The sequence below is a fragment of the Tasmannia lanceolata genome, unplaced genomic scaffold (genome assembly GCF_043159265.1).
Source record: "Tasmannia lanceolata isolate RefF3 unplaced genomic scaffold, GAP_Taslan_0.1 ptg000016l, whole genome shotgun sequence".
In the NCBI taxonomy this organism is placed as follows: domain Eukaryota; kingdom Viridiplantae; phylum Streptophyta; class Magnoliopsida; order Canellales; family Winteraceae; genus Tasmannia; species Tasmannia lanceolata.
In genome coordinates this window covers 1,454,003-1,480,031 of record NW_027518693.1, presented here as the reverse complement: position 1 = coordinate 1,480,031, position 26,029 = coordinate 1,454,003, and the positions used below count along the sequence as shown (strand labels likewise).

The 26,029-nt window shown below is 36.1% G+C and overlaps 3 protein-coding genes and 1 non-coding gene across 5 annotated transcripts; 3 read left to right on the top strand and 1 right to left on the bottom strand.

Moving 5' to 3' along the window:
* The first annotated feature begins 478 nt into the window (after positions 1 to 478).
* On the top strand, positions 479 to 23,601 carry LOC143847792 (U2 small nuclear ribonucleoprotein auxiliary factor-like protein). Of its 2 annotated transcripts, XR_013235231.1 has the most exons (8): positions 479 to 751; positions 5,554 to 5,674; positions 7,715 to 7,876; positions 13,464 to 13,510; positions 18,283 to 18,400; positions 20,675 to 20,741; positions 20,827 to 21,445; positions 21,559 to 23,601. XR_013235231.1 is itself a non-coding variant. In XM_077356560.1 (7 exons), the coding sequence occupies exons 1-7, from the start codon at positions 551 to 553 to the stop codon at positions 20,879 to 20,881; spliced, it is 771 nt and encodes a 256-aa protein (XP_077212675.1). In that variant the 5' UTR covers positions 479 to 550; the 3' UTR covers positions 20,882 to 23,601. The 2 variants fall into 2 exon arrangements, 1 of the variants encoding a protein (XP_077212675.1); XM_077356560.1 differs by having other exon boundaries at positions 20,827 to 23,601.
* On the top strand, positions 10,824 to 13,058 carry LOC143849074 (putative mitochondrial protein AtMg00280). Its single transcript, XM_077358118.1, has one exon. It carries the CDS (start codon positions 10,948 to 10,950, stop codon positions 11,290 to 11,292), a length of 345 nt encoding a protein of 114 aa, XP_077214233.1. The 5' UTR covers positions 10,824 to 10,947; the 3' UTR covers positions 11,293 to 13,058.
* LOC143849215 (U6 spliceosomal RNA) lies at positions 18,091 to 18,192 on the top strand. The gene has a single exon (XR_013235593.1). It is a non-coding gene; the product is annotated as a U6 spliceosomal RNA (small nuclear RNA).
* LOC143847791 (uncharacterized) lies at positions 23,481 to 25,775 on the bottom strand. Its single transcript, XM_077356559.1, has 2 exons — positions 24,733 to 25,775; positions 23,481 to 23,899 (listed from the first exon to the last, which is right to left on the bottom strand). The coding sequence occupies exons 1-2, from the start codon at positions 25,521 to 25,523 to the stop codon at positions 23,812 to 23,814; spliced, it is 879 nt and encodes a 292-aa protein (XP_077212674.1). The 5' UTR covers positions 25,524 to 25,775; the 3' UTR covers positions 23,481 to 23,811.
* Positions 25,776 to 26,029: the final 254 nt, after the last annotated feature.

The following is a 26,029-nucleotide window of genomic DNA, read 5'->3' as shown; positions in this document are numbered from 1 at the left end:
CTATCTATTTTTTTAAATGACAAAACTACCCCTCTCATGCCATGTGGCATGTGGGGATTTGTTGGTTTCCATAAGAAAAATTTAACAAAAAAGAGACTTATAGTCAAAGAGTATTAAATGTGGTGACATGCAAGTTGCAACCAATGGGTGCACTCCTTCAGCCCATTTTAAAAAAGGCGCACTTGAGTTTAGCACACCCCAAAGAATTTAACCCAAATAGACAAACAATATAGCGTGAAAAGGAAGCAAAGTGGCCGAAATAGAAAGCTTGCAGTAAACCACTTTAACCCCCGTTTCCCTCCAAACCACTTTGCTGATATTCGCACTACTATGTTTTTATAATTGTAAGAGACACAGCTTGTCTTTTCTACTTTAATTAGCTTTAGAGAGCTTTTTCGAACTATAATAGAACGTGGAAGGCAAAGAAAAGGCTGGAAATAACAACTTTTTACGGCAAAACCTCTTTTATAACCGCCTCTCCCTCTTTCTCTTTCCATTTGCATTTTCTACTCTCTCTCTCAGACTCGTCTCTTCATATTCTCTCCGAGCAATGTCGAAGAGCTTAGAAACCTTTCAACCCAAGTTTGGTGAAGCCAAGGCCGAGTGGGAAAACCCAGAGATTTCCGAACAGCTTTTGCCATTTCTCTTTTACGTTTACGCTCTCGACAATTCTCGAATCAGAATCATTCTCTCCGACTTTCACTCCAACACTTGGGAAAGAGTCCGAACAATTCAACACCTTGAAGACATGGTAAATAAATCTCACCCCCCTTTTTTCCCTTATTCGCCCCCTCTCTTCTTCAAAATCCCATCACAATATATTTGGTTTTATCTTGTTGGGTCAAGGTCCATTTCTACTAATCTTACTGCAGAAAATCAAACACAGTGATTTTACTATTTTAGAATAAACCCATGAGTTTTTTGTGCAAAATAAGAAGAAGAAATGTTGAGAAATATAAATCAAGCCTTACAACTACAAAACGAGATTGGGCTAGGTCGAAGAATAAACCTGCAAACAAGAAAAAGAAATTTAGGTCCTGTTTGGATTGCAAGAAAACCATTTCCGATGGAAAATATTTTCTTCTTTCCACAATTTAGAGGGAAATGATATAATTAAAGGTCCCTTTAAATAAAAATGAATAGGGTTGGATCAACTTATCATGTTTCATTTTAAAAGAAAAAACAGTACAAAATTTCATAAATATTTTTCCTTTACAAACGCTTCCAAAAAATTCCTGCAATCCAAAAAAGGCTCTAAAAATATGTCAAGCCGTACAACTACAACACGAGATTCACGTGGTTTCCCCACAAATAAGGCTAATTAAACTGGAAAATATATTAAGGCTACTAATATTGGCACCATCAACTTTTAATAATTGCAAAAACTCAGCTTGTCTTTTATTCTGTGATTGGCTTATGAGAGCTTTTTTGGAACTGTAATAATACTTGACAGCTGTTTAAATAATAAAAAGACAAGATGAGTTAGTGCAATTATTAAAATATGGTAGTGCCAACATCAGCAGCGTATATTAATGGGAATATCACTCACCTTCCCATAATCTGGTAAAACCCACCAAGAAATCTCTTCACCCAACTCTTTTGTAATCCCATTCACTGTTGATTTACCTTGCAACTCGCCTTTACACTAGCATTGTAAACTCATAACCATAGTTAGCAAAACACCATTTTAAACTGCTTTTTTTCAAAAATTAAAAAAAATTATTTAGTCGTGTTCCCGTCAAGTCGACACGAAACTAGCTGGCATTGAATAAAGCTTGATAGTTGATATTGACCCGCACGAAATCCTTCTTCTCGACGGGGGAGGGGCTATCAGAATTCCTCTAAACCTTGGTAAGTGGGCTATTCTGGAATCGTAGCACGCATAGCAACAACACATGTACTCTTTACCTGTTTATGCATTCATGGACAAGACTTTACTACTCAAGCTGTGTTATATACTCATCACCAATACATTAGAGGGTTCATCATGACAGGACAGGAGCCTTCGCCCATGGAGCTATATTCTTCATTCGAGATTACAATCCGGAACAGATTGAGGATAATGTGTTGGCAAGAATGTTAGACCATAAAGAAGCTCTCAAATCTCATTTAAGTTGGGTCAGCCAAATGTATTGTCTTGCCATTTAATACTCCGTTTAAAACTTTTACAGTAAAAAAAATCTCGTCTTTTTGGGGAAAACATTTTAAACACATTTAAAATGCGTTTCAAATGTATGAAACTCGTTGTTTGGCCAACTTTCCTACTTTAGCCCCACTATATTTTCTAAATGACAAATTTTTGAAGGTTTTCAATATACCAATCTTGAACCCCACACCTCATGACATAGGACATTTTATGACCTCAAACCACCTGAGCATGTAAGAGATTGGTTCTAAATGACAATTCTAAATGACAAATTTTTAAATGCATTTTTGGTGTTTCCATTTTTTACGGTTTTTTTTAACCAATAATGTATTAAACTCGATTTTTCCCGTCCCTTTTTTTGCTGAATTGTCTTGCTAACTATGCTCATAACTAAACGATGAATGCCATCCCTCAACAATCTTGTCCTTTTAGGGATTTTTAATAGCAAGGGTAGAAAAGAAGATAAAAATACCTCTCACAGTGAACCTAAAACTTATTCATTCAAGAGAAAGCCACCAATTTTGTAGACTACAACAACCATCCCCAAAACTCTCTTTTGGTTCTACCCAAACTACCTCACGACACGAGAAAACCTTTTTAGAAGAGAAAGTGATGATTTTATACAACCAAACCAATAATCTCCACCTTGATAGAAAATCATCCACTAGCCAATGTCAAATCTGACTTTGGTTCGAAACCAAGAGAAGTCGAGCCCCATTCTAACTTCTCTAACTTAAACTGTCGTAGTCAGCATATTTGCTAAGTTTTCATTGGTTTCCACATTTAAAAACCAAACCTTTCCTTCCTAAATAATCACATGGAAGTAATGATAGTGAACTACATTGCACTTACCCTCTTATGAGAAAATGGATTTTTGCCAACTAAATAGCACTCATGTTGCCACAAAAAATTTCATGGGTTTAAAGTTAATGTACAATACCAGTCTCACCATTAATACCTTTAAGTCAAACTGCTTCTTTGCATGCTTCCATAGCTGCCAATGCTACCTTTGGCTGAAGCTTTAACACCCACTGTAATGACTCATTGGCAAACGCACTACATGTCTCGTAATTGACTTCCTTTTTTAAGGTCATTGACAAAATTTGCATCAATAAAACCGTGAATGCATTTGGAACTTTTGCTATATGTGATTGAATGATCACTTGTGTCTTTCAAATATTGAAGTGTCTATTTAGCGACCTGCAAATGAACTATTCCTAGATTTGCCATAAATAGGACTCCAACCAAATGAGCAATATCCAATCTAGTACATACCATGGAGAAAATCAGGCCTTTCACTTGCATAAGAGAACTAGGCCGCCATCTGCTTTTCCTTTTCTGATTACTTGCATTAGAGACCTCAACCGCCATCTTCTTTTCCTTTTCCTATTCTGGGCTTTTGTTCAGAAGAAAAAATAAAGGGAAGAGCTAGTGCTGTCGGCTTTTTCATTCATCATGATACTCGTATCAGTTACTTTTTCAAAAACTCTCCTCTGCGAAAGTGACAAAGTCCCACTTTGCCTATCTTGCTAATCTCGAACCCAATGATTTGATGTTTCTAACGACCTGCTCTGAAGGGCATTAGGCTCATTAATCCTATCTTTCTCCCTGTCCACCACGAGTATTTCATCAATTACCAGATTGAAATCAAATAAGTATCATCTTCAAAAAAATTCGAAGTTGATGATATGGTCATAGTTTGTTTGATATCCGTGAATCATCATGAAAGGGTCATTTTTTGTATCAGTCTTGATGCTGGTTTGAGCGGTTCTTAAGTTTGCACGCAAATTTCTCTTTCTTTCTCTAGACAAAAGCGCGTACCTCCTACCCAAGATCCTTATGCAAAAATTCGCTCTTTGCGTCCATTTGCTCAATCTCCAAATCAAATATAGCGACTAACGTAAACACTAGAGGAATAAAAACCAACTTGAGTATTAGTGCAAAAAGCCATTGGCAATTAATCCTGTTTGGGATCTTTCAACTTTTCTGTCGATCCCTTTCTTGATTTTATAAACCCATTTGCCCCAATATTTTTTTGCCCTTTTTTGCAACAACCCCACCAAATCTCAAGTTTGGTTCTCGAGAAGAGCATTTATCTCCTCTTCCATGACTCTTTTTTTTCCATTTCGTTGAAACACTACCCTCAACCACCTCACCGAATTAACTTAGTTCAGTAATTGAAATATTTCGGCTCGTTTCAGCCGAAATTTAAAACCACGATCAAAGCCTCGTATGACTTTGAATCCGCATTGTACTTGAATCAAATTAGCAAGCAAGTTGCACATGTTGGATGACCCAACATTGTTGGTGATGCTTTTTCAACATGCTCTTCATGTTCCTCAACTTCCCCAATAAGTATCATCTTCAAATGAACATAGAATGGTCATTAAAATAATAAAAAATGGGAACCCAAAAATTTGCCGCAAAAAAAAAAATTCGAATCTGAAAATTGCCCAAGATTTTCCCCCTAACATGCCATTATGGGCGGAATGTTCATTTCATGTTTTCTCCATTTTAAAAAATGAAAGGAAGTTTTCGTCCATTTCAGATGAAATAGAACAAGAGGATCATAAGCAATGAAATAGAGCTAGGATCTTTAGGCGCAGAATCTGACTAATTAGCATTTTGAGTCATGACATTTGGTACTTCCCTTACTCACTTTCTTGTGTAAACTTGGTGGGGCTGCTCATGGGAAATTCAAAATCAATTTACTATCATCTTTTCAACGTAGAAATCATACAAAATCATTTAAATTGTTTTGGAATTTACAATCATCATACAAACATCTTTTTGACATAGAAACCCCTTCTGAGTTCTGTCCACAAGATGATGGCCACTTGCATTGGCCTTGAAAATCTCAAGTCTTTTCCAATTCTGTCATATGTTTTGTGAACAGTAGACTCCTAATGCTCATTCTAATAGTTTGGTTCTTATGTCACAAATAGTTACAGGATGGGAAAAAAGTTTTTTTTTTAAAAGAGATCAAAGTATCTCATGAAATTATATAAATACCCTTCTTGACAGAAGAAGATGAATCGCTACCTAACTGCATCATTAGTTCCTAAACAACCCTTGTAAACTTAGATGAAAATGACCTCTTTTCACATCTTGGCTTCCCTTTTGTTTTTCTAGATTTCTAATGAAAAGAACACACCAGAATTGAGGTACAACTTGCATTGGAAGTTCAGTTATGATAAACAATGTCCTTTTTCACTAACATCTAGGTTGGCCTTGTAATCTTAAAGTCTTCATTTGACAACATTCTTTGATTTTGTAAGAGTAATTTAGTTTTATATTTTTTCATTTTATGTTTTCTCGGCAAGTTTTTTTACTCCATATCATTAGGTGAAGTTTGAGCGGTTACATTCATGAAGGATTTATGTTTATGCTGTTTTGTTATCCTACAGAGAGATGTCGTTGGAGTTGGTGGCTCATGGTCTGACTTTGTTGATTATCTTATAGAATCTCTATCATCAGACAACGTAAAACTTGTCCTTGGAGGTCTTCTAAAATCGACCAGCAACTCTGGTGACTGATCTTTTAACTTTCTTTTGTCAATATTAATTCCCATATGATACAAAAGGATGAAATTCAAGTGGCAGTATCATCCTAAATGCTGCTTGAGAATAGGGTATATATGGGATCCCTTTGTATTGGTCTATTGTCTAGTGAGTGTAGAAATTAATGCTGAATTATTGAGATGGAAAATGATATATAACAAGACAATGTAGCTCAGTTCTCAGTGACTATGTCACAAATATCGTTCTCGGGAGTTTCTTGGCAAGGGAAAATATCAGGATATATTATTTTTTATTTTATCTTTTCGGGTTATATCGGGAAAGAACGATAAAAATAAAAATATTGAAAAATATATAAATATATCAAATTTAAGAAAAAAATATAAAGAAATAATCATAAAAATATCGGGATAATATCATGATATTATCGCTATATTTTATGATAAAAATGAAAATATCCCTATATTATTAAAATCTCGGGATTATTTCAGGATTTTGTCGTTTTATCTAAATGTCCGATAAAAACACGATATTTTGAAAATATCGTAGATATTTTGACATAGCTCGGTGATAATCAACCGAAATGGTGATGCAATTTCTTTGCTTGAGGTTGATTGTTTTGTGTGGATAGAACATGAATAGCTAAGACGACATCAGTAAGCCTTTCCATAAAAAAATAAGATGAAATCCACTGTAGTATGGTAAAGCAACTGGTCCAGGCTAAAGCAATTGGTCTAGGCGGATCTACCTTTCATAGTGTGTCAGAGTAAGGCCAAGCAACTTTCGAATAGTCATGGCTCAAGATTGGTAAAAGGCAAACAAACATATCTATGCTACAATATGAGGCTTTCCTAAAGCAAAAGATTCTAGTGGGTGAAGTTTTTATTACTTGAGAACTACTTTTTCTTGAGCAAATCACATTGGAATTCATCCATTAAATGTTGCATTTTTGTATGATTCCAACTTTTCCATCTGAAAAACCTTGAACTTTAGATAACCTGAGAATTGAGATCCCATTGAGATAAAATAGATGGTACTGCTTCACGGCATCTCATCAGTTTTTATATATATATATATATATATATATATATATATATATATATATATATATATATATATATATATATATATATATATATATATATATATATCTATGATTTGGCTGACACTTCGAATTTATTGCCGACTCACGTGTCCTGCCGTGTCCGACACGACACGCGTGTCCACACGTGTCGACACTCCTTTGGACACTTTTACTTGTATTGTTGGAAGTGTTAGACTTAATGTGGGTGTGTGGACATGTTTTTGTACCTTGTCAAGTGTGACATTCTGTTTTTTTATTGAATATTGTGTTTATCTCATTTAGACAACTTGTATCCATGTCGAAACTGGACACACTAATCCATATCCACAAATCATGATTACATATACTTTCTACTTTAGCCGTGTCCCCGTTTCTAAAGTTTGAGGGTTTGCCGTGTCCAACACTCTGTGTCCGTGTCGACACGCGACACTCGTGTCCGTGTCGACAAATCATAGATATATATCACTTTTTTGTATCTATTGTGGTTACTACTTTTTAATCTCTCAAAAGGGCATTAAGGGGCGGAAATCTTTTGAATTCTGAACTTCATTTTCGTTTTTTATTATTTAAAAACTCATAATTTTAATCTCTCAAAAGGGCATTAAGGAGCAGAAATCTTTTGAATTCTGAACTTTATTTCCTTTTTTATTATTTAAACACTCATTACATACAATATGCTCAAGACAATTATTAATTTTGGATGCGAAATATGGTGAGTAGATGCTGATATTTACATTTTGACTGCAGAAGACTTTCTTGAAACTTTCCACCATGAGTTTTGTAATGTTATCACTTTTCATGTATAATGAAACGGAGATGGGTGGTTAAAATCTGAGTGGGAATATTAATTGGTTGAAGTCCCTATAACTTACTGATTGCAATTTTAGTGCATGTGGATAGTCGTTCACTTTTCTTTACAAGTGAAAGTAATCTAATCTATGCAGCTTATTAATTCCCGTGTTTCAGGTGCCACATATGCAAAACTAGTCGCTCACAAATCCAAAGGAATGCCTCTCATTTCTCTTTCTCTTGACAAACTTGTGAACTCATCTGCTAATGATGCTATGGCATATCTATCTTTGGAGCTATTCAAAGCATTCAAAAGCAAGCACAATGATGTCGTAGAAGGTTGTTACATGTTTTTTTTTTAATAAGGTTGTTACATGTTGCTCATACACGAATGCCTTTTCCCATGTTGAATCTAATTAAGAAAATTATTTGCCAAGCTCGCTTGGTGGAAATTTTGTCAGCTCTTAGCAGCTTGACCACTCCAAATAACTTCATGTCGGCTTAGTTTCTCGGTGCTACTTATGCTTTTCATCAAATTCTTTTAATTTAAAAAACGTTGGTTGGTACTGCACTAACGTTTAGTCTGAGCTAGCGGTTGATTAATTTGTGCTCGCTATCCCCGCCCCCCGCCTCCTATAGCATTCAGTATGTTGCTTTTGCTAGTGCATTATTATTCTGTTTTATTTCTCATTTTGTTTTTCATGCTAGTGAAACAATATTGTTTTCGTGCTCCAGTATTTTTAGGGGTCAAGGAGATAGTTCTGGCTTAATGTTGATAAGTTATTTCTTTAAATTTTTATTTGTTATTTCCCTTCTGTTCCAGTGTCCAGTTAATACATGCATTCAAACATTACAAAACAGGCATGGTCCTCACTTTATGCTTATAAAAACCCTGATATTTACTACACTAACGACTTGTTACACCATCTGACCCCATGTCAGAATTACGAAGAAATATAATTCTTTGTGAGTTGAAGAAGAAATATAGTTCTTTTCCACATGGAAACCTAAGATGGATATCGCTTGAACAGCTTTTGAACTCCCAACCATAAACTTTTACACTACTATTTTTATACTGAGTATAAAAAGCTCAAACTGAGACTTTTTCCCCCCTTTTGTCACCCAGGCAAGCAGTTTTATTCCAATCAACAAAATAGAATACAAAGGGACCTTTGGTGTTACATAAATGCTCCCCACTAAGATTAGTGGTAAACTTTGGAAAGATGGTCCACAAATTCAACGGAAAGAGAGAACATGAATGCAAATCCACCAAGCGTCATTAAAAGGAATCAACAACAGCCAGAGAAAATGGGCATCAAATAGTGCAGAATACTACTACTAAATAGGTTGATTGCTAAGCACTAACGAGTAACGATGTGGCTGTTGGAACTTGTGGGCCAACCAGGAATAGCAATGATCTTCGATCCAAAATAAGTAATGAGTGGCCTAGACTTCCTTTGTGGGAAACACTAATAATGAAGAACCAGCTTCATAGGATAGCCAAGGCACACAAATAAGGATGGCAACCAAAGAGAGGTGTGACACCGTCGATGCAAGCAACAAAAAAAAAAAAAAAAAAAAAAACACTGACTCAGGGACATTTTTGTTGATTCCAGCACCAACTGCTATTTGCTTTATTTGAGGTTTTACTTTCATTTAGCTTTTATGAAGTTTTTTAGTCCAAAAATGGATTGGGGGCTTAAAGTCCAAGTGGATCGATTTTATTCATATTCGTTGGTAGGCCAATGAGGTGGCAGATGGCTTGGCTAGAGCGGGGGTATCACTTCAGGTGTTGGCGCTTTACGATGACCTCCCTCCTTTATTATCTCTCTATGTTTGTATGATTGTATTTTTTTCTTCTTCTTGCTTTCTTTCATTTCTGTTTTTATTGACCATCTCGGTCTTTATTAATGAAATTTGGCTACCTTCTTCCCAAAAAAAAAAAAAAAAAGAATATCCAAGAAGGACTAAAGCTCAGTTCAATCTAGTTGAGGACAACGTAGAGGGACTAGAAGAAAATTCTACAGACAAGGAAGATGAAAATCAGTATGAAGAAAGTCATGAGTATAATGATGCATGAGGAGAGGGGGCTTGAGGGTGATATAGTTGACGAAACACTTATATTTAAACAATCTATGCTTGCACTCCCAGTCATGGCAAAAGATGATTGGCTGTGCAAAAACAAAATCCAACTCATTGAAAACTTTGCAATATGGTAATTTACAATGGAAATAGAGAAAATCTGGTTTCTCAAGAGATGTTGTGCAAATTGAAACTGAAGGCATCTGCAACCTTACCACATTCTTTGCTTTAACTAAGGAAGTGATGCAATTGTCTCATCAAAATGCCTTGTTAATTTTTCAATTCGAAGTTCGAACTTCATTTGAAGAGTCGGTGTGCTGCAATGTTGTTCCAGTGTATGCATGCCACATTCTTTTTGGTCATCCATGGCAGTATGGTCGTAAAACTATCCATCACTTTGAAAAGAATACTGCTCTTTCCCCTTGGATGATAAGAAGTTTATCGTACAACCAACGGAAGATGATATCTTGGTAAAGAAAGGATTGGAAGTTCGTTTACGTTCTTGAATCTTTATGAATTTGTAGGAAAAAACAAGGATTGAGGGGTAGTTTATGTGCTGGTCAATAAAGACGAAGCCAGACCATAATCAATTTCTGAAGGAGTAATGGAGTTAGATGAGTTTAAGGATTCACATACTTGAAGAATTACCTGATGGGTTACCTCCAAATTGGGAAATCCAACACCGTATATTTACTTGGTGCCAGGAGCTGCCCTACCAAACCTACCTCAGTATAGAATGTGTCCGAAGAAGCACGAGAAACACAAATCTATGGAAAAGAATTCCTACGGGGGTTGGTATACTAATTATGTGTGAAAATCATAAGGGTCAAATGGATGTTTGGAACCGAAAGAAATTCAGAAAGACGATTGGAGGAATACAAAGCTAGGCTTGTTGCAAAACAATTAACTCAAAAAGAAGACTTTAATTATGTAGAAACTTTCCTCCTACATATCGGAAGATTCTTTCATAGTTGGAAGGCGTTGGCACACATTATGATTATGAGTCACATGATATGGATGTTAAGATTGCATTCTTAAATAGATAACTAGAAGAGGAAATTTATATGCAACAAGTAGAAACATTCATGATGAATGCAGAAGATAATAATCTTTGTCAATTGAAATAATCTTTATCAATTGAAAGCTCTATTTATGGTATGAAAACAATGGGAAATATCTTTTTTTTTTTTTTGAATAGCAAAACAGTGGGTAGTTTCTCTTAAATAATGTGTTTGTTTTGACACTTCTTTTGTAAATATAATCATTTGCCAGTGCCCTCTTCAGTTTGAAGATCGATTTTTCTAGGCAACTAATATTGTGGGCTTGGGATGCTTTCATGGGTAATTATCTGCCAAGAACTATGGTATAGTGGTTATGAATGTCTCCGCGGTGGACTTGATTTTACAAAGGATGATGAGAACGTGAACTCCCAACCATTTATGCATTGGAGAGACCGTATCTTATTTTGTGCCGAGGCTATTTATAAAGCACAGACTGAAACAGGTGAAATCAAAGGACATAACTTGAATGCTACTGCAGGTACATGTGAAGAAATGATAAAAAGGGCAGTATTTGCCAGAGAATTAATATACTACATTCCACAGTGTATGATTGAGATTGCAGTGTGCCTCACATTGTGGCCGGTTGAAATTCAATTTCGATGGCTGTATTAATGGGGATGCCAGACAGTCTAGGTTGAAATACATGTTTTGATGATCACGACGGAGGCTATTCTCTTTAGTTGGGTTAGACAATATTAGTAACCTAATGTAGGCTGAAGTCTTCCTCTTACGAAACAAGTTTAATCGATTTAAAAAGGTTGCCTTTGTGATGCTATGGTTTGAAGGTGACTCCTGAAATGTTATTTTGTGCCTAAATGGGGAGTACCGCCTTAGGGACTGTTTTCCAGTTACAAGGATATTTAGCATACCCTTTTGAGTTTGCTTGTGGGCCAGATTTGACACCTCTGGATGCCTCTTGTAGCTGGGACATGGTTGCAAATTTTTGGGTCTGTTGCTCTTTGTTTAGTTAGTAGTATATGTGAAATACAGTATTTTTTATTAGCTGTGTCTAATTTTTCTTATATCGATATATTTCTTTTTTGTTTGAATTAATAAATACGTTATTTCACTTGATAAGTATAACCATAGTTGCCACTTGCCCGGAAATCTTTTTACCATGATGAATATGTAAGTTTCCTTTTCTTTTCCTACATCCATTTTATGCATCTTGGGAACCCACCATAACAGTTGTGAACTGCAATGTCTCTTGCATCCTTTCCCTTCATTGTTTCCTGCATTCGTTTCTTAAGCTGACGGTGGACAGCTCATTTCTAACTTTCCCAGAAAATGTAAGGAGATTTGATATATTTTGTAGGCAATGAAGTTGACATATCATTATAGATGTTTCTTAGTTTCCCCATGATATTTCTATTTATCTTGCATTTCATAAATCTTTATATGGTTTTAAGGTCACCAAATAGGTCTTTACTTCCCTAGAATGCTTAAACCTCTTTCTGGGCTCTCTAGATCCTCCACTTGGTTTTCCCTAAATCTGTCTCTTTCTCTATTATGTATCCCCTCTCTCTCTACTATGTATCTGTCCACCCTAGTAAAAAGACAAGACAATTGAATTGGGAACTTGTCCATTAAGTCAGTGATTTTGTCGACAAGACGATCATAAACTTACTACTTTTCCTTTTTATTAGTTGTATATTGCTGTTTTCCTGTCTATGCATTGATCTTGGCAAGAATGAACAATCTGCCTCAGTTCCAACTGTGAGGCTTTTTTAGACATTGACCAAGACATTTACTCCGAAATTTTCACTTCCCTCCTACAATAATTATTTTCTTCTCCGATCATCAGTTTGCCATTATAATAATTATTGTCAAGACTATGAGTGGTATCAAATGATCCCATTTTAGATAATTTTGATAATTGCCTCTACAATGTCAAACGCTACTGTCTTTGTCTCATGCCTCCAATGCAAAAGTTCATATTAGCTTTAAGGACATTTTTACTGATCGACCTAGGTTTTTGTCATTGGAATGTATTGAGGGTTTTCGCTTTAACCCTGTAGCAGGTTTTCTTCAAGATCTTTGTGGAAGATCGCACAACATGGAGGGAAACTATTAATCTAAGGAGGAGTTCTTTTCAAGAGCTTCAATGAAGATCGCACTGGTTGCTTATGGTATCTACCAAGGATGTTTTAAACATGACCTTCGAGGAGGGTCGTAGGATTGGTTTCTGAAATTTTAGTGTTTTGGTTTTGGAAAGGAAAATGTAAGGGAAATGTTAAGGGGAACATTTCTTTGTAAATGGGAATGGTTTTTGAAACTTAGCCGTTAGGACTCTGGAGTTATCTCGTGGGTCATCATACGATGTAATCAAAGGGGGACTCCTGGACCCTTCTTTCTGTAATTTTCGTATGAATTATCAATATATCTTTGTCACTTTTCCAAAAAAAATAAAAATAAAAATAAAAATAAAAAAATAAAATAAAAATAATATATATATATATATATATATATATCCGGCACAATTTGCCAATTTTTCTTTTACCCTTTTATGACCCAATAGGTATAATTGTGATTGATTTTCACTACTCATTTACTAACTTTATATTCTATTGATGACTTGCTTGACAAGCCTGCATTGCCTTTCTACTTTATATTCGTGAAATTAATTACATCTTACTAATTTTTTGTACAAATTCCATTTGTCATTTCATCAAATGTAAAGACATGTTATTTTTGTCATTATCTTTTGACTCTAGGAAGATTTGAAATCATATCACATTTAAATTTTCTAATGACGTGCTATTTCTTATTGTGTGTGGCCGCAGAACAAAAGCGATCTTGTCAGTTGACAGCACGTTTAGCTGCTGAACAGGTAGGCTTCCGATTACTTGCTATTCTTTACTTTAAGAGATTAATTTGGTTCTGCTGGTTCGAATTATTTTCGCATTATCACCTAGAGTTTTCATTATTGCATCCAAAACACGCTATTTAAATTTAGAGACTAATTAATGTCGTGTCCAGATTGTTGTACTGAAAAGGTCTAGTCTTGTTTTCATGTTTTGGCGGAGCCCATGGAATTATGGTTATGATATCCATCACTGTATGTTACTAACACATGTCAAAAAGAAAGTCAGGCACATCAATATATTTATATATCCACATCAGTAGCTGCTTTTTTTAATTGTCGATATATGGGACTTCAATGATATCAGCGTTTCACAATTATGAACCACTTTGTACCAAAGCCGAAAAGGACACAAGTTGCTTAATCTATACAGTATCATATTAGTTATGGGTATCTGCGATCTTAAGATGTTGGCGCAGTCGTACATTGATGTTGTAATGTTGAAAGTATGCATACATCATGACATACACACATGCATGTATGTTGAAAGTATGGTTTACGGGTAATTGCGTGCATCCATAGGGATTAGTCCTGCCCTAAAATGGGGTGGGCATACCCTATGTCATCAAAAAAAAAAAAGAAGAAGAAGAAGAAGAAAATAGTTGAGAACCAAGGGCCGGCGATTTTGTATGAGAAAAATCATAGCATACTGAAGGCATTGAGGGACAATATCCTTCTTGTTCAGGTCAGCGTAAGAAGTATTCAAATCAGCGTAGTGTTGAATGCCAATTATCTTTACAGTAGACTGCAACCCTACAGGCAGTACACACTAAAGAGAAGTGGAGCAGAGAAGCTTGAACCACATTTTTATGGCCCCTATAAGGTCAAACAGAGAATTGCAGAGGTCGCATAAGATCTTGAGTTGCCTAACAACAATGGGATGCAGAGTGTATTTCATATTTCATGCTTGAAAAAGGCTCTTGGGCGTTTCCTCTTGATAATGAAGGAAAACTGATTTTGGAACCTGATATTGTTTAGGATACTAGAGAAAAGTTATTAAGGAACAGATAATCAAGGAATACTTAGGCCCTGTTCATTTGAGATTATGACAACCGATGGTGAGCCCGAAAACCGATTATTGGACTGAAATTAGATTAATTTTGAGTCCAATAATCGGTTTGGGGGTCACCATCGGTTATCATATTCTAAAACGAACGGGGCCTTAGTGAAATGGAGGACCTTACCTATGGAAGATGCCGCTTGCAAGGAACAAAAAATATTCTTGGACACCTAGTAGTGAATTGCTTGAAGACGAGCAATCTTGGGATCAGTGGACATGCAATTTCCTTGTTTCGAACAGATATCAGATGTGTGTCATCCCCCTTATGTTTTGATTAGATCTTGGTTAGGAAATATGCAATGCTACAGATCTTGCTAATTGGATTCGAATTTGTGCAGGAAACTTTCACAGGAACAGTTAAAAAAACCGTTAAATGCTATCTGAACAGAGCATGAACAGCAAGTTGCTGTAAATGCAGTGAAACTGTGATGAAAGTGCTAATTCAATTCGAATTTGAGAGAAAACAGAGGCAACAATGTAGATCTGTAAATCTGCTATCTAGATTCATGAAAATCAAAGAATATTGTTCAAGAGCGATGAAAAGAATGATAAAAACTGCAATTAAGCTTAGTTGAAGAAGAGTTGAAAGGCCTTTGAAATCCAGGAATGTCTCTCCAACTTCCTTCAAAGTTCTCTCTTACAAATCCGCAAAAGTCTCTCTCCAAGCTGGAGTGTACAGGAATTTTTTCAATTTCATCTAAAAGTTCATCTTCTCGTCCAGCCCTCCTCTATTTATAGATGGAAGAACGAAAGCTTCTAGAGGAATCTTGGCCAGCTAGCTGCCCGCTAGAAGGGCTGATGTGGCTGGACACTTGGCAGCCCATGAATCTCCAATGGTCCCCATTAGGTGATGAAGGACTGCTTGCCAAGTGGACTGGTGTTGCATGACCAGCTGTATTCGCCCCCACCCCTCGCCCCGTTAAATTTGAATTTCCCTCCCTTTACAATTGATTTTCCCTCATTGACATAACAACTTCGCTACATAGCCACTCAAAAGCCCTATTATTACACGACTACCCCTACACATCACACCCCTTATTTCTTGCTATTTACAAAGCATGCCACCCTTACACGGCACATTACTTATTACACCTACTACACTAGGCCTTTGTACTCTTTGTCTGGGACCCGATCCACATCATTTTTTGGAGTATAATTGGTGTTTTATGTGAATAAGAAGGCTTAAGTGACTGATGTGGGGCCCATATGCATTTTTTTTATAAAGGGAATGAAGTGAGGAATGTCAACCATGAAACTTGGGAGTTTTCTTTTGTTTTGGGCACGAGTTAGAGTCAGGCTATTCCCTTCTTCTTTGTCCACTCCCCATGCTTACGAGACAAGTTTGATTATTGGGCTTGCTGGGATTTTAAACGGATGATCCCTTGTTGTTCATTCTTGCAAGGATCTTGCGGATATATCTATTATTTTCAATTTTGCAAGCTTCGTCGATGAATATCAAATCTTGGGAAGGGAGTTGATGTCGGATGATTATTTCTTAATGAGATTTCACATCTGTAGTTCGTTATTTACTGACTTACTGTTTATGGTAATGAATTGAAGCTATCTATGGCCCTATTTCCAGGTTTGATCAGTTATTGCTTAAGTCCTGTAATTTTCGTTGGATGAGATTACCTTTTTGCATGCAACAATTCTATAATTTCAGTTCAGGGGTGTTATAGTGAGGCAGATTTTTTAATAGAATGTATCTAATTCCCAACTTATATGCCAACCACTAACATTCTGCTGTTGGTTCCCAAATCAATCCACTTCTATTGAATCACCCTATTGGGGGAATGATATTCCCAACTTATTATATGCCAACCACTAACATTCTGCTGTTGGTTCCCAAATCAGTCCACCTCTATTGAATCACCCTATTGGGAGAATGGTATTCTCAATTGCGAAAATGAAGTGGTTGACCAAGTATAACATGGTCATTTGATTAGCTGTGTTGAAGAAGATTAGGAGTAAGACTTATGTGTTTGACTTGCCTAATGACACGGAGACTTAATAATCTTCAATGTTTCAGATTTGTATAAGTATCATGGCAGGGAGATTGGCATCACAGAGTTGTTGAATTAGAGGCCAAGTTCTCCAACTGGAGGCGAATGGTTCATATGTGAGCGATGGTCCACTAAGACTTGCAAGCCATGGTGTCCATGGCCCACCAAGGGCCAACGTGACCCTTAACTAACCTTATGGAGACTGTTTCTTTCTTCTTCTTTTTTCTTATAACCATTTAAAAAAAAAGGTAGCCTTTTCTTATTTAAAGGTTATTCTAGTTCCTCATTAAAGAGCATTTGTTTATATTAAAATAGGGGGTTCAGTGAGGGACAGTTGTGTCTTTTCATGTGACAGTATGTGAGGAGGTTTTGTTTTGGTGGGTCAAGACCCACGGATTTTAGTGAACTGACCTAATTGTGTTATGAAGAGAGATAACTCTCTTGTTTATCTCCTCCAAAACATGGATTTGGAGTGAAGCTTGGTTGGATCTTGGAGGTTTTCCTTCTGGGAAGTGTTATTCTTATTCTCTCTTCTATCTTCTCGTGATTGGGATTTACGTTTTGCTTTTCATGTGAATTTACTCTTGCATAATCTTTTATTTTATTCCCTTGTTATATTCTTTGGGTAGTTTGGTGTTAGTTCATGTTATAATCTTTTGAATACGTAATTATTTCATCTATTCCAACTATCATCTTGGACTGATATAGTCTGTAAAGCCTTTTTACACTACATCGGTGATTTCCATAATATGTAATTGAAGTTCTTGTATTCCTCAACCTCATGTTCTACAATTCTTTCATACTAGTTTTTTTCAATTCCATAATATGTAATTGATGTTATTGTATTCTTCAACCTCATGTTTTTTTTTTTTTCAATTCCATAATATGTAATTGATGTTATTGTATTCTTCAACCTCGTGTTCAAAAATTCTTTCTTAGTTGCTAATTTTTTCAAGTTAATGCCTTTGTTAAATTTGGGCTTACTTTAAAAACCTCCATTGAGTACTCAATAAACTTTCTGACCCAACTACATGCAATCCAAATTTGGTTTTTGTCAAATGGGTTAATTAGCTTCTTCTGTAGCAACAGAAACTTGGTTCTATAGTTGATATTCGTTTGAGTGTATTTAATTGGCATAAAATGCCCCGTGTTACCAGTGGACATCTACAATTGCATGGCTTGGGCGTTGGTAAAAAAATTCAAAAAATTGGGTAGTTATAAAATCTCAGATATGCAAACAAAAATATTAGAACTAATAAGTTGACAACCTCTCTACTATTCAAAATGAAATATTATACTTATTCTTATCTTCATAATCTCTTTTCTTCTTTCAACTTATACCGAAATGTTTGGTTGCATGAATTTATTGAATTTTATAAATCTGTTGGCTAATCATTTGATGTGCGTCAAAGGATGCACTTGATAGTTATAGTTCTTAAGTGGGAACTGCACATGTGAGTTATTATATCAGCATATCTCGTACTGTTTCTTTGGAGACATCCAATAAAACTGGAATGATACAAAGAATATTACTATGGCCACTACACAAGGATGACACAAATTGAGAAGTGGTTTAACTTTGCTATCTTTCAGAAAATAAAGAAGAGCACATTCTTACATGAAGAAAATATTGCTTTTTATTATAATTTATACTCTTTTTTTTTTCCTTTCATCAGGAGAAAAATGAAAGTCTCCAAAACAAACTTAATACCTCTGCATATTCAAGCAAACGAACGCTATCAACATTTCCAATATCTGGTGCTGTCGATGGACCGGATACAATTTCAGTTGCTGGTACGCAAAAAAACTTCCGGTGAATGTGTACGTTTTATTTTTCATATTTATGCTGTTGTCTAAGGTATGAAATAGGCCTTGGCCTTTTAGAATGTGTCAGTTTATGGAACAATTATCTGGGATTCATTCTTTCGCTAACGGTCATCCTTTTTAAATGAGGTTCATAAACTGGAAACTTGACTTCTACTCATTAAGGATGTCTGTATGACCACTGACTATACGATATAATGCCGTCAGAAAAGATTTGTTGTTCAAATTGAAGCAGAAACTTCTGAGAGATATCATTGCAGCTGAGTATCTGTTCTGTTCTAAACTATCTATCCTGTCAAACATCTTTTCGAGATATACGGCAACTTCTATAGCTTTTTTAGTACTTCAACTTTTCAAGCCTCTATTGCAGCCCGAATGACGGGTATTAGGAATGTACCTTTCATTTCTTTCTATTCTGACTTTTATGGGTGTTGAAATTTATCTTTTATTAGTTGAAGACTTTTATCTCTTTATTATGCTTGCTTAGTCAGTTTCAATCTGTTGAAAGACCTGACTGGGATAGGACCCACTAGCTCACTTTAGGTTATTTATTTTTGTTTGAATGTTTAATGAAAGACCTAATACAGGTTATATAAAGCCCATCACTTGATGGCCGATGGGATTCTATGTAAATAGTGGTGAATGAAATATAATAAATAGATTGGTTGCGGTGTTGGAGGCAACAGCACACACGAATTCCTTCCCTCCACTTCTCTTCAATGAAAAGCTAAAAACCCATTCTTTTCTTTCCTTAGAGTAAACAAACCATTAAAAAAGCCTAGCAATGATGGATTAGTCATGCAACAATGTCACATCTAATATCATAGTGAAGTGGCTCCATGAAGTTCTAGCCAAATCACTCTCAACAAACAAGTGATCAAGGTCTTCCTTGGTCTCTTCACATTAGTTATATTTAGAAGGAGAAGGAACAAACATATCTTTAATTGTGCTATCCAAAAGAGTTGCTCTTTCAAAGACTCTTCAAAGGAAGCAATTGACTTTCAAAAGCATTTCCTTCCAAATAAACATTGTCCAAATTTTTATCGGCATCTTGCTCCTCACCACACTCCAAGGAAGTAGAAAATTGACCCGATTTATTAGGTATCCAAGCCAGCTTATCCCTATCAGGGAATATTTTCAAAAATTAAACTTTGATGTTATTTATTAATGTGATGTATTTGTTATGCATAAATATTTATATGAATTACATTTGAAATGTTGTATATACAAAATTAGCAGACATGTGCTGTCACGCATGTCACTTGTTGTTCGATGTTATTAAACCATTATTCATGGTTGTCTTTGTTATGTGATGGTTTCTAAGTGTGTATTTGTACTTATTCTAGTCTTTCCTGAAGTTTCATCGTAAAATTCTATCATTTGCATAAGATTTCCACCGAAATTTCAACTGAAACCATAACCCGAAATCAAAATTTAAATCGTTGCCTTAATGAATGTGTTGGATCTCATTTTCTGACCCCTTTGTTAGTGAGCAAGCTCTTGGTAAACTTATGTAGTTTATTGCAATATTCTTTTCATAGGAAATGTTTTAATGTAGACTTTCCTATCTTCTCAAATTTGCCATTCAAGAGATATTTTATTTGGTCGATCTCAATTAAGCTGCTGGCACTGATAATTATGTCATTAGTTTAGGCAGGCTAGGTGGAATGACTATTTCTTTATTTGATTGCTCGAAAGAGATTTTGTTGGGAGAAATTAGAAAGTTCTTAAACCATTTTCTCTTTTAGTAAAGAAACAAGAAACATATCTCAATGACCTTTGAAATCATTATCTAGAGGTTTTATTTGAAAGTTCACATTAAATATGCGTTTTCAAGATATTCATTTCTTTTTCCCATCTCTGTCTCCAAAAATTGTCTACTTTGGCTTCTTTTGGCACCGATCTAAGAGATTTTCTTGCCAACTTGGTGCTAATGGGAGCATAATCTTTTATACTTTAACACTCCCCCTCACGTGTGGCCCCTCTTTCTTTGGGTTTGCCTACACGTGGCACATGTGGCCCACTTTTGGGTTGACCATTGCTTGTGGATTTTTGACATCAAGGAGGTTTGAACTCAGGACCTTTGCTTCGATACCATGTGAAACTACCAATTACTCCAATAGCTTAAGCTGTTGGAGAAGGCGTTATTAATTCTTCTATACTTTGACAACTTGTTTTAGAGACTGTTAATATTTGATGCTATGGACGCCAATAACGGAAATCCATTTGTATGCGTACTTACAGAGATGCCAACCGCCCATGATCATCAGTCTATTAAAGGCGGTAAACGGGCTGTCCCTGCATATCGCAGGTAATGGTAGCATCTTTATTACTGCCTACACGACCACCTTATTTTTTATCTTCCCATTTTCATTCTTTGGCATCTTTCTGGACAGGGTGAAAGTTCGAGGTGCTTTCTTACAGGATACTGAAGATACTGATGACAACTAGCGGGTGAAAGTTCCCATGAAAATTTCTTACAGAATACAGGATTCTCTTTCTTTATAGTTAGGAGACCCTTAATAGAAGACCCTTAATATTATAGGGCTTTACCATTTCAAAAAGAAAAATACATTATAGGTCTTTCTCAATGGATTTGATTCCTTCCCAAGTTTGATGAGATTTGAATTTACTCTATTTGGCTTCAGCCACACCTCACTACAGAAGGGTTTGAGGGCCCCATTTGAATATTAGTTATCATCTTTCCTGGAGTAAAACAAGTTAAGTAAAAGCAGGTGTTCATCTTTTGCAGTCAAATGCATGAGGCTTCCGAGTAGTATTTGTAGTTCTCCTCATTAGGCCTTTTGAGAATACTACACTGATGGTTCTATTGGCTGTTGGATTAAATACATCTATGTTACTAATGAGCAGCAGAGTATATATGCCCATATTTCCGGCTGTATGCAGGTAATCTTATTCCTCTTTCGTTAGACACACACAGGAATAATGATAGGATGATATCCTGTTGGTGATGGTGTTTGTCGAACAACTGTGGAGGCTTTTCCCGGTGATCATGTGAGCTTAGTTTTCTTGCGATTCATATCCCAAATACTTATCTTTCTCTTGTATGCTTCCTTGAGTAAATATATGATGTTCTTTTATTGTTCACGTGGGTTATACATCATCAGTCAGAGGGATCTCCTCCGTATTTGCGTGGGATTATCATCGGATGTCTTCCGAACATAGTACATGATCCTCCTCCCTTGTCATGTGTAAAGGTTAAAGGCTCTATGAAGCTCTATTGTGACTGCCAGGCAGCTATTCGTGCCACATCTAACTCTATATTTCGTGCGAGAGCAAAACATATAGAGGCTGAATGTCACTTAAATAGGGAAAAGGTAGAGGCAAAGGTGATTATTGTTCTCCACATTAAATCAGAAGATTATTTGGTTGACATTCTTACTAAAGTTGTTCCTGAGGTCCATCTCTGCAACATTCTTAGCAAGCTGGATATGTTCGATATTTATACAACTTAGAGGGAGAATGTTGAAAGAGACATTAGTTATTGTCACACAAGTTATAGGTTGTTATTTAATTGGTGTCACTTATGTAATAAGTGTATTATTGTAATTTTGCATCAAATTACATTAGTGAATAACTAGGGTATGCCCCACAAAGAGAAGAACATCCTCAATTCCATGATTTTTCTCTCTTTTTTTCTTCTCTCCTTTTTCTTCCTCATCTTCATTGCTTTATACACAGAGATCATATATGCTACTTCCTGAGAGATTTTGTAGTTGCGCTTTTTTCTATCTTATTTTGGTATCTCTCTTCATCGGCACCATTGTATAGAGACAATAAAAGTGTCATTCGGATTGCCACTAATCCAGTTTTCATGAGAAGGGGAAGCATACTGTGGTGAATTACCACTTTATTCGTCAGTTTACTCCAGAGGATTGATTTCTCCGTATATTCAGTTTGCTCACCAATAACAAATATCTTCGCTGCTTACTGACTTGACTTAGGTAACTGACTTCCGGTTTAGTTTCCCTCAAGCAAAGATTCCATTTTACCAAAGTGAAATTCCATCTTTTCTTTCTTTCTCCCGTCATGATTTTTAGAAACTACTTACTATACTATACTCTTTAAGTGTCTTTCTTTTACGTGACTCGGAATTTGCTTAGTCTATATGCCTAGAGCTCTTCTTTTTTTTGGTTGGGGTAAGTTGTCTTGTTCCCCACATATGGTGGGAGGCAAATATAGAAGCACGTCATTTTAGGTTTGAGGAAACCTAAGTACATAAAAAAGGGAGGGAGGGTTTCTTCTTGGGTTATCTCCTCTGAGTTTTTTCTCTAGGGTTATTCGGTTTACGGTATTGGGTTTGAGAAGCAAGGGAAGGGTTGCGGGTTTGTGGATTCTGGGTTTAATCCACTGTAATCCTTGCATATTGTTTTCTCATTGTGGAAGATTGTGTATCTTGCCCGTGGATGTAGGCTTGGCCGAAACACGTAAAATCTTGGTGTTCATCTTGTAGCTTGTGATTACTTTTAATTTTCTTATTATTTGTTCATGATCGGACCGGATTTGGCCGGCCTATTTTCCCAACATTTTTTTTATTCGCAAATTGATGCTTTATAACCCTATGCATTAATTTGAGGGAAATGTGGAAAAGAAATCTTTTGTATCATTATGTATCCACTTATATACACAATCATATGGTGTATCGGGTTTATTATGTTGTACCTTTATGCACATATTAGTTTCTTGGATGAACTTTTCAATTTTTACTTACATATACACTTGTGTGACATTATATGTAAATAACTTATGTAATTTACCATTGTGCACATGTTAGTTTTTTGTATAGCTTATGGGCTTCTATGTAATTTGCATTTATATGATGAATATGAAGGGGAGAAGCCAAGTTCTGAGGTGAGACTTGAACTCATTCCCAACAGTTCATGTGATTTGCTTGTGCCCTCTTTCTCTTTTCTCTTCCCCTTCTCTTCTCCAATTCAAGGAAACATGAAACTGTGGAAATGACATGCAACAACTAATGTATTCAAAGGGAAATGACACTACAGTGCAACGGATCATCAATACCCGAACATTTGGAAAAGAAATGTGTTAAGAGCAACCGCAATAGTGACTATAACACCAGTATTGTCAAAATTCAGAAAGAATATATACATTCCTTGCTGCAAGTTACCCCTGCCATCGTCTTTTATTTCTCTTTAATTTGTAATTACTATTACAGAGATAGTGACAACAATATTTATAGGGCAGTGATAAATGGACTCCCAAATATCTTAAATCGACTCCCTATGTTTCTTTCTCTCCTCTGGGTTAGAGAGAGAAAGAGGAGAGAGATGGACACATGGGGAGTCGATTTAAGATATATAGGAGTCGATTTATCACTCTCCTATTTATATGGGACTCTATCAGAAGAGCCACCCTTTATGGCCCTTTGCTTTGCTTTTGTTGGTGCGGAAGATGGACCAGCAGCTTGGTAGAACACCACCTACGTGCCTGGAACAACAGATAATATGTTCAAGTATCATATAATGTCTTGGAACTGATATAGAGTAGTCATAGATGCTTTACTTTGTGCATATCATGTAAAATTGCCACTCATATTTCTTTCCTTGTCTTCTTTCCAAGGAGTATGCAGATTACCAAATATATGAAATTCTGAAATTTTATCATTTGTTCCGAAGATGCGCGAACTTCAAGTAATCTTGATATGGCCATAGTAAAATCAATTTCAAAAGCTAAGGATCCCTTCTTCTTTTTTCTATCATTTTTAACAAGATAGAACAGGATTCATGATAAAACAGAATTCATGGCTTCCTAGTCCGAACTATAAACAGATAGAGAAATTATGGGTGTTCTTTTTTATTTCTTTGAAAAAGTAATAAACAAAACGGAAAATTCCAAACACTCACAGTTCATTCATCAGCTGTTTTCTTGTCACATTAAGGCCCTGTTCGTTGGAGATTATGGCAACAGATGGTGAGCCCCCAAACCGATTATTGGACTCGAAATTAATGGAATAATCGGTTTGGGGGCTCGCCATCGGCTATCATAATCTCAAACGAACACGGCCTGCATGGAATAATTCAATTATCATCATCATAATTTTTTAGTATAGTAGAAACATAGCTGCTTAGATCATGTCAACCCAATACCTGATCTTTTTCAGTAAGGTTGGTAATTTATTTAATCCATGGCTCTTATCATAGATTTTTTTGTCAGAAATTGGAGATAATATTACCTGTTTCTGTTTTAATTTGGTTAATCTAGTAACAAATTTGCTTCTTAATCATTCCCAAAAAAAAAAAAACCATCCAAGAATAAAATACCTGCTGCTATTGCTGCTGCTCGTACTACTTCTGCTTGTTGTACTGTGATCACTTTCTCTTGTAGCAGGGAACCTCTTCTTCCACCACTCTCGATCTAGGCTCGTCTTCTTCTCCCCTTCCAACGAGTGAGGTTTTGGTGAAACTTTTGGTGAAACTTTTGAACTTGTACCAGTGCTAGAGATCCTCTTCTTCAAACCCAACGAACCCGGAAAGAACAACTTAAGAAAATGTCCATTGTCCATATTTTTGTTCCTCAAATCACCTCTCTTACCATTCTTCGTCTTCGTTCTCTTTATCTTCTTCTCTTGAATCTCCACACTGCTCAATTCTCTCCCTTGAGTTAAATTCTTCTCTCGGGCTCCTTCGATCATCGGTAGCTCTACTAGATCTTGTAGAGAGAGCTCATAAGCAGATTCCGGGGCACTCCTAACCATCTCCATTAGCTCTCGACGACCCTTCACGATTGCTTGTAACCGCGAGTTTGGAGAAAGATCATGACAGAATAGAGAAGTTTTCTCTGTTGGAGATGTAGGGGGGCTTGTTTTCCATAAAGGGGGCGATGAAATACCGGAATCATCTCCTGTTTGGATCCGCGAACTGAATTCGATTCCACCCGAATTGCCATAATTGTAGTTCGTAGCAATTCTTCGATCCCGGGAGTTCGATTCAAGCCCATATGAATTGTCTGAATAGTCATAGACTTTAGCTAGTCTTGTATTGAGAACATCATATGAATTTCTGTTGGAATAAATGGGGTGTCTGGCTGAGGATCCTTGCTGGTAATTGAACATGATCAGAGAGAGAAAGGGTGTGGAGGGGGGAGAGATAATGGTGTGTATGAAAATAGACAGATGGTGTGTGTGAAGGGAGGTGGGATTTTTGAATGGAAATTATCATCATCATGAAAGAGGACCACCGACCACATTCATTTAATGTTTAATTGGTTGTGGTTCATAAAGTCAAGTGTTTCTAGATGGGCATACGTAGGGTCTGGTTCCTCATTTTTTGTTCTGCCTTTCATCCTTCTTTGTCATCACATGTTATAAGGTTTCTTCTCCTTTATAAAAAGGAGAACAATATCTCTTTCTCTTCTATATAATAATCTCTCTTCTTTTGTTATATAATATGGAGAACCATCTCTCTTTCTATGGTAACTGAGAGACCATATGAATTTTTTTATACTTTCTGTTGAATAACGTAACTGTGCTTCTAAGTGGGGCTGCATGTGCTAAAGACTGAAGTAGGGCCATTTCGATGCCACCAAAATTGGTTTATCATTTCACCTATGAATATTGAC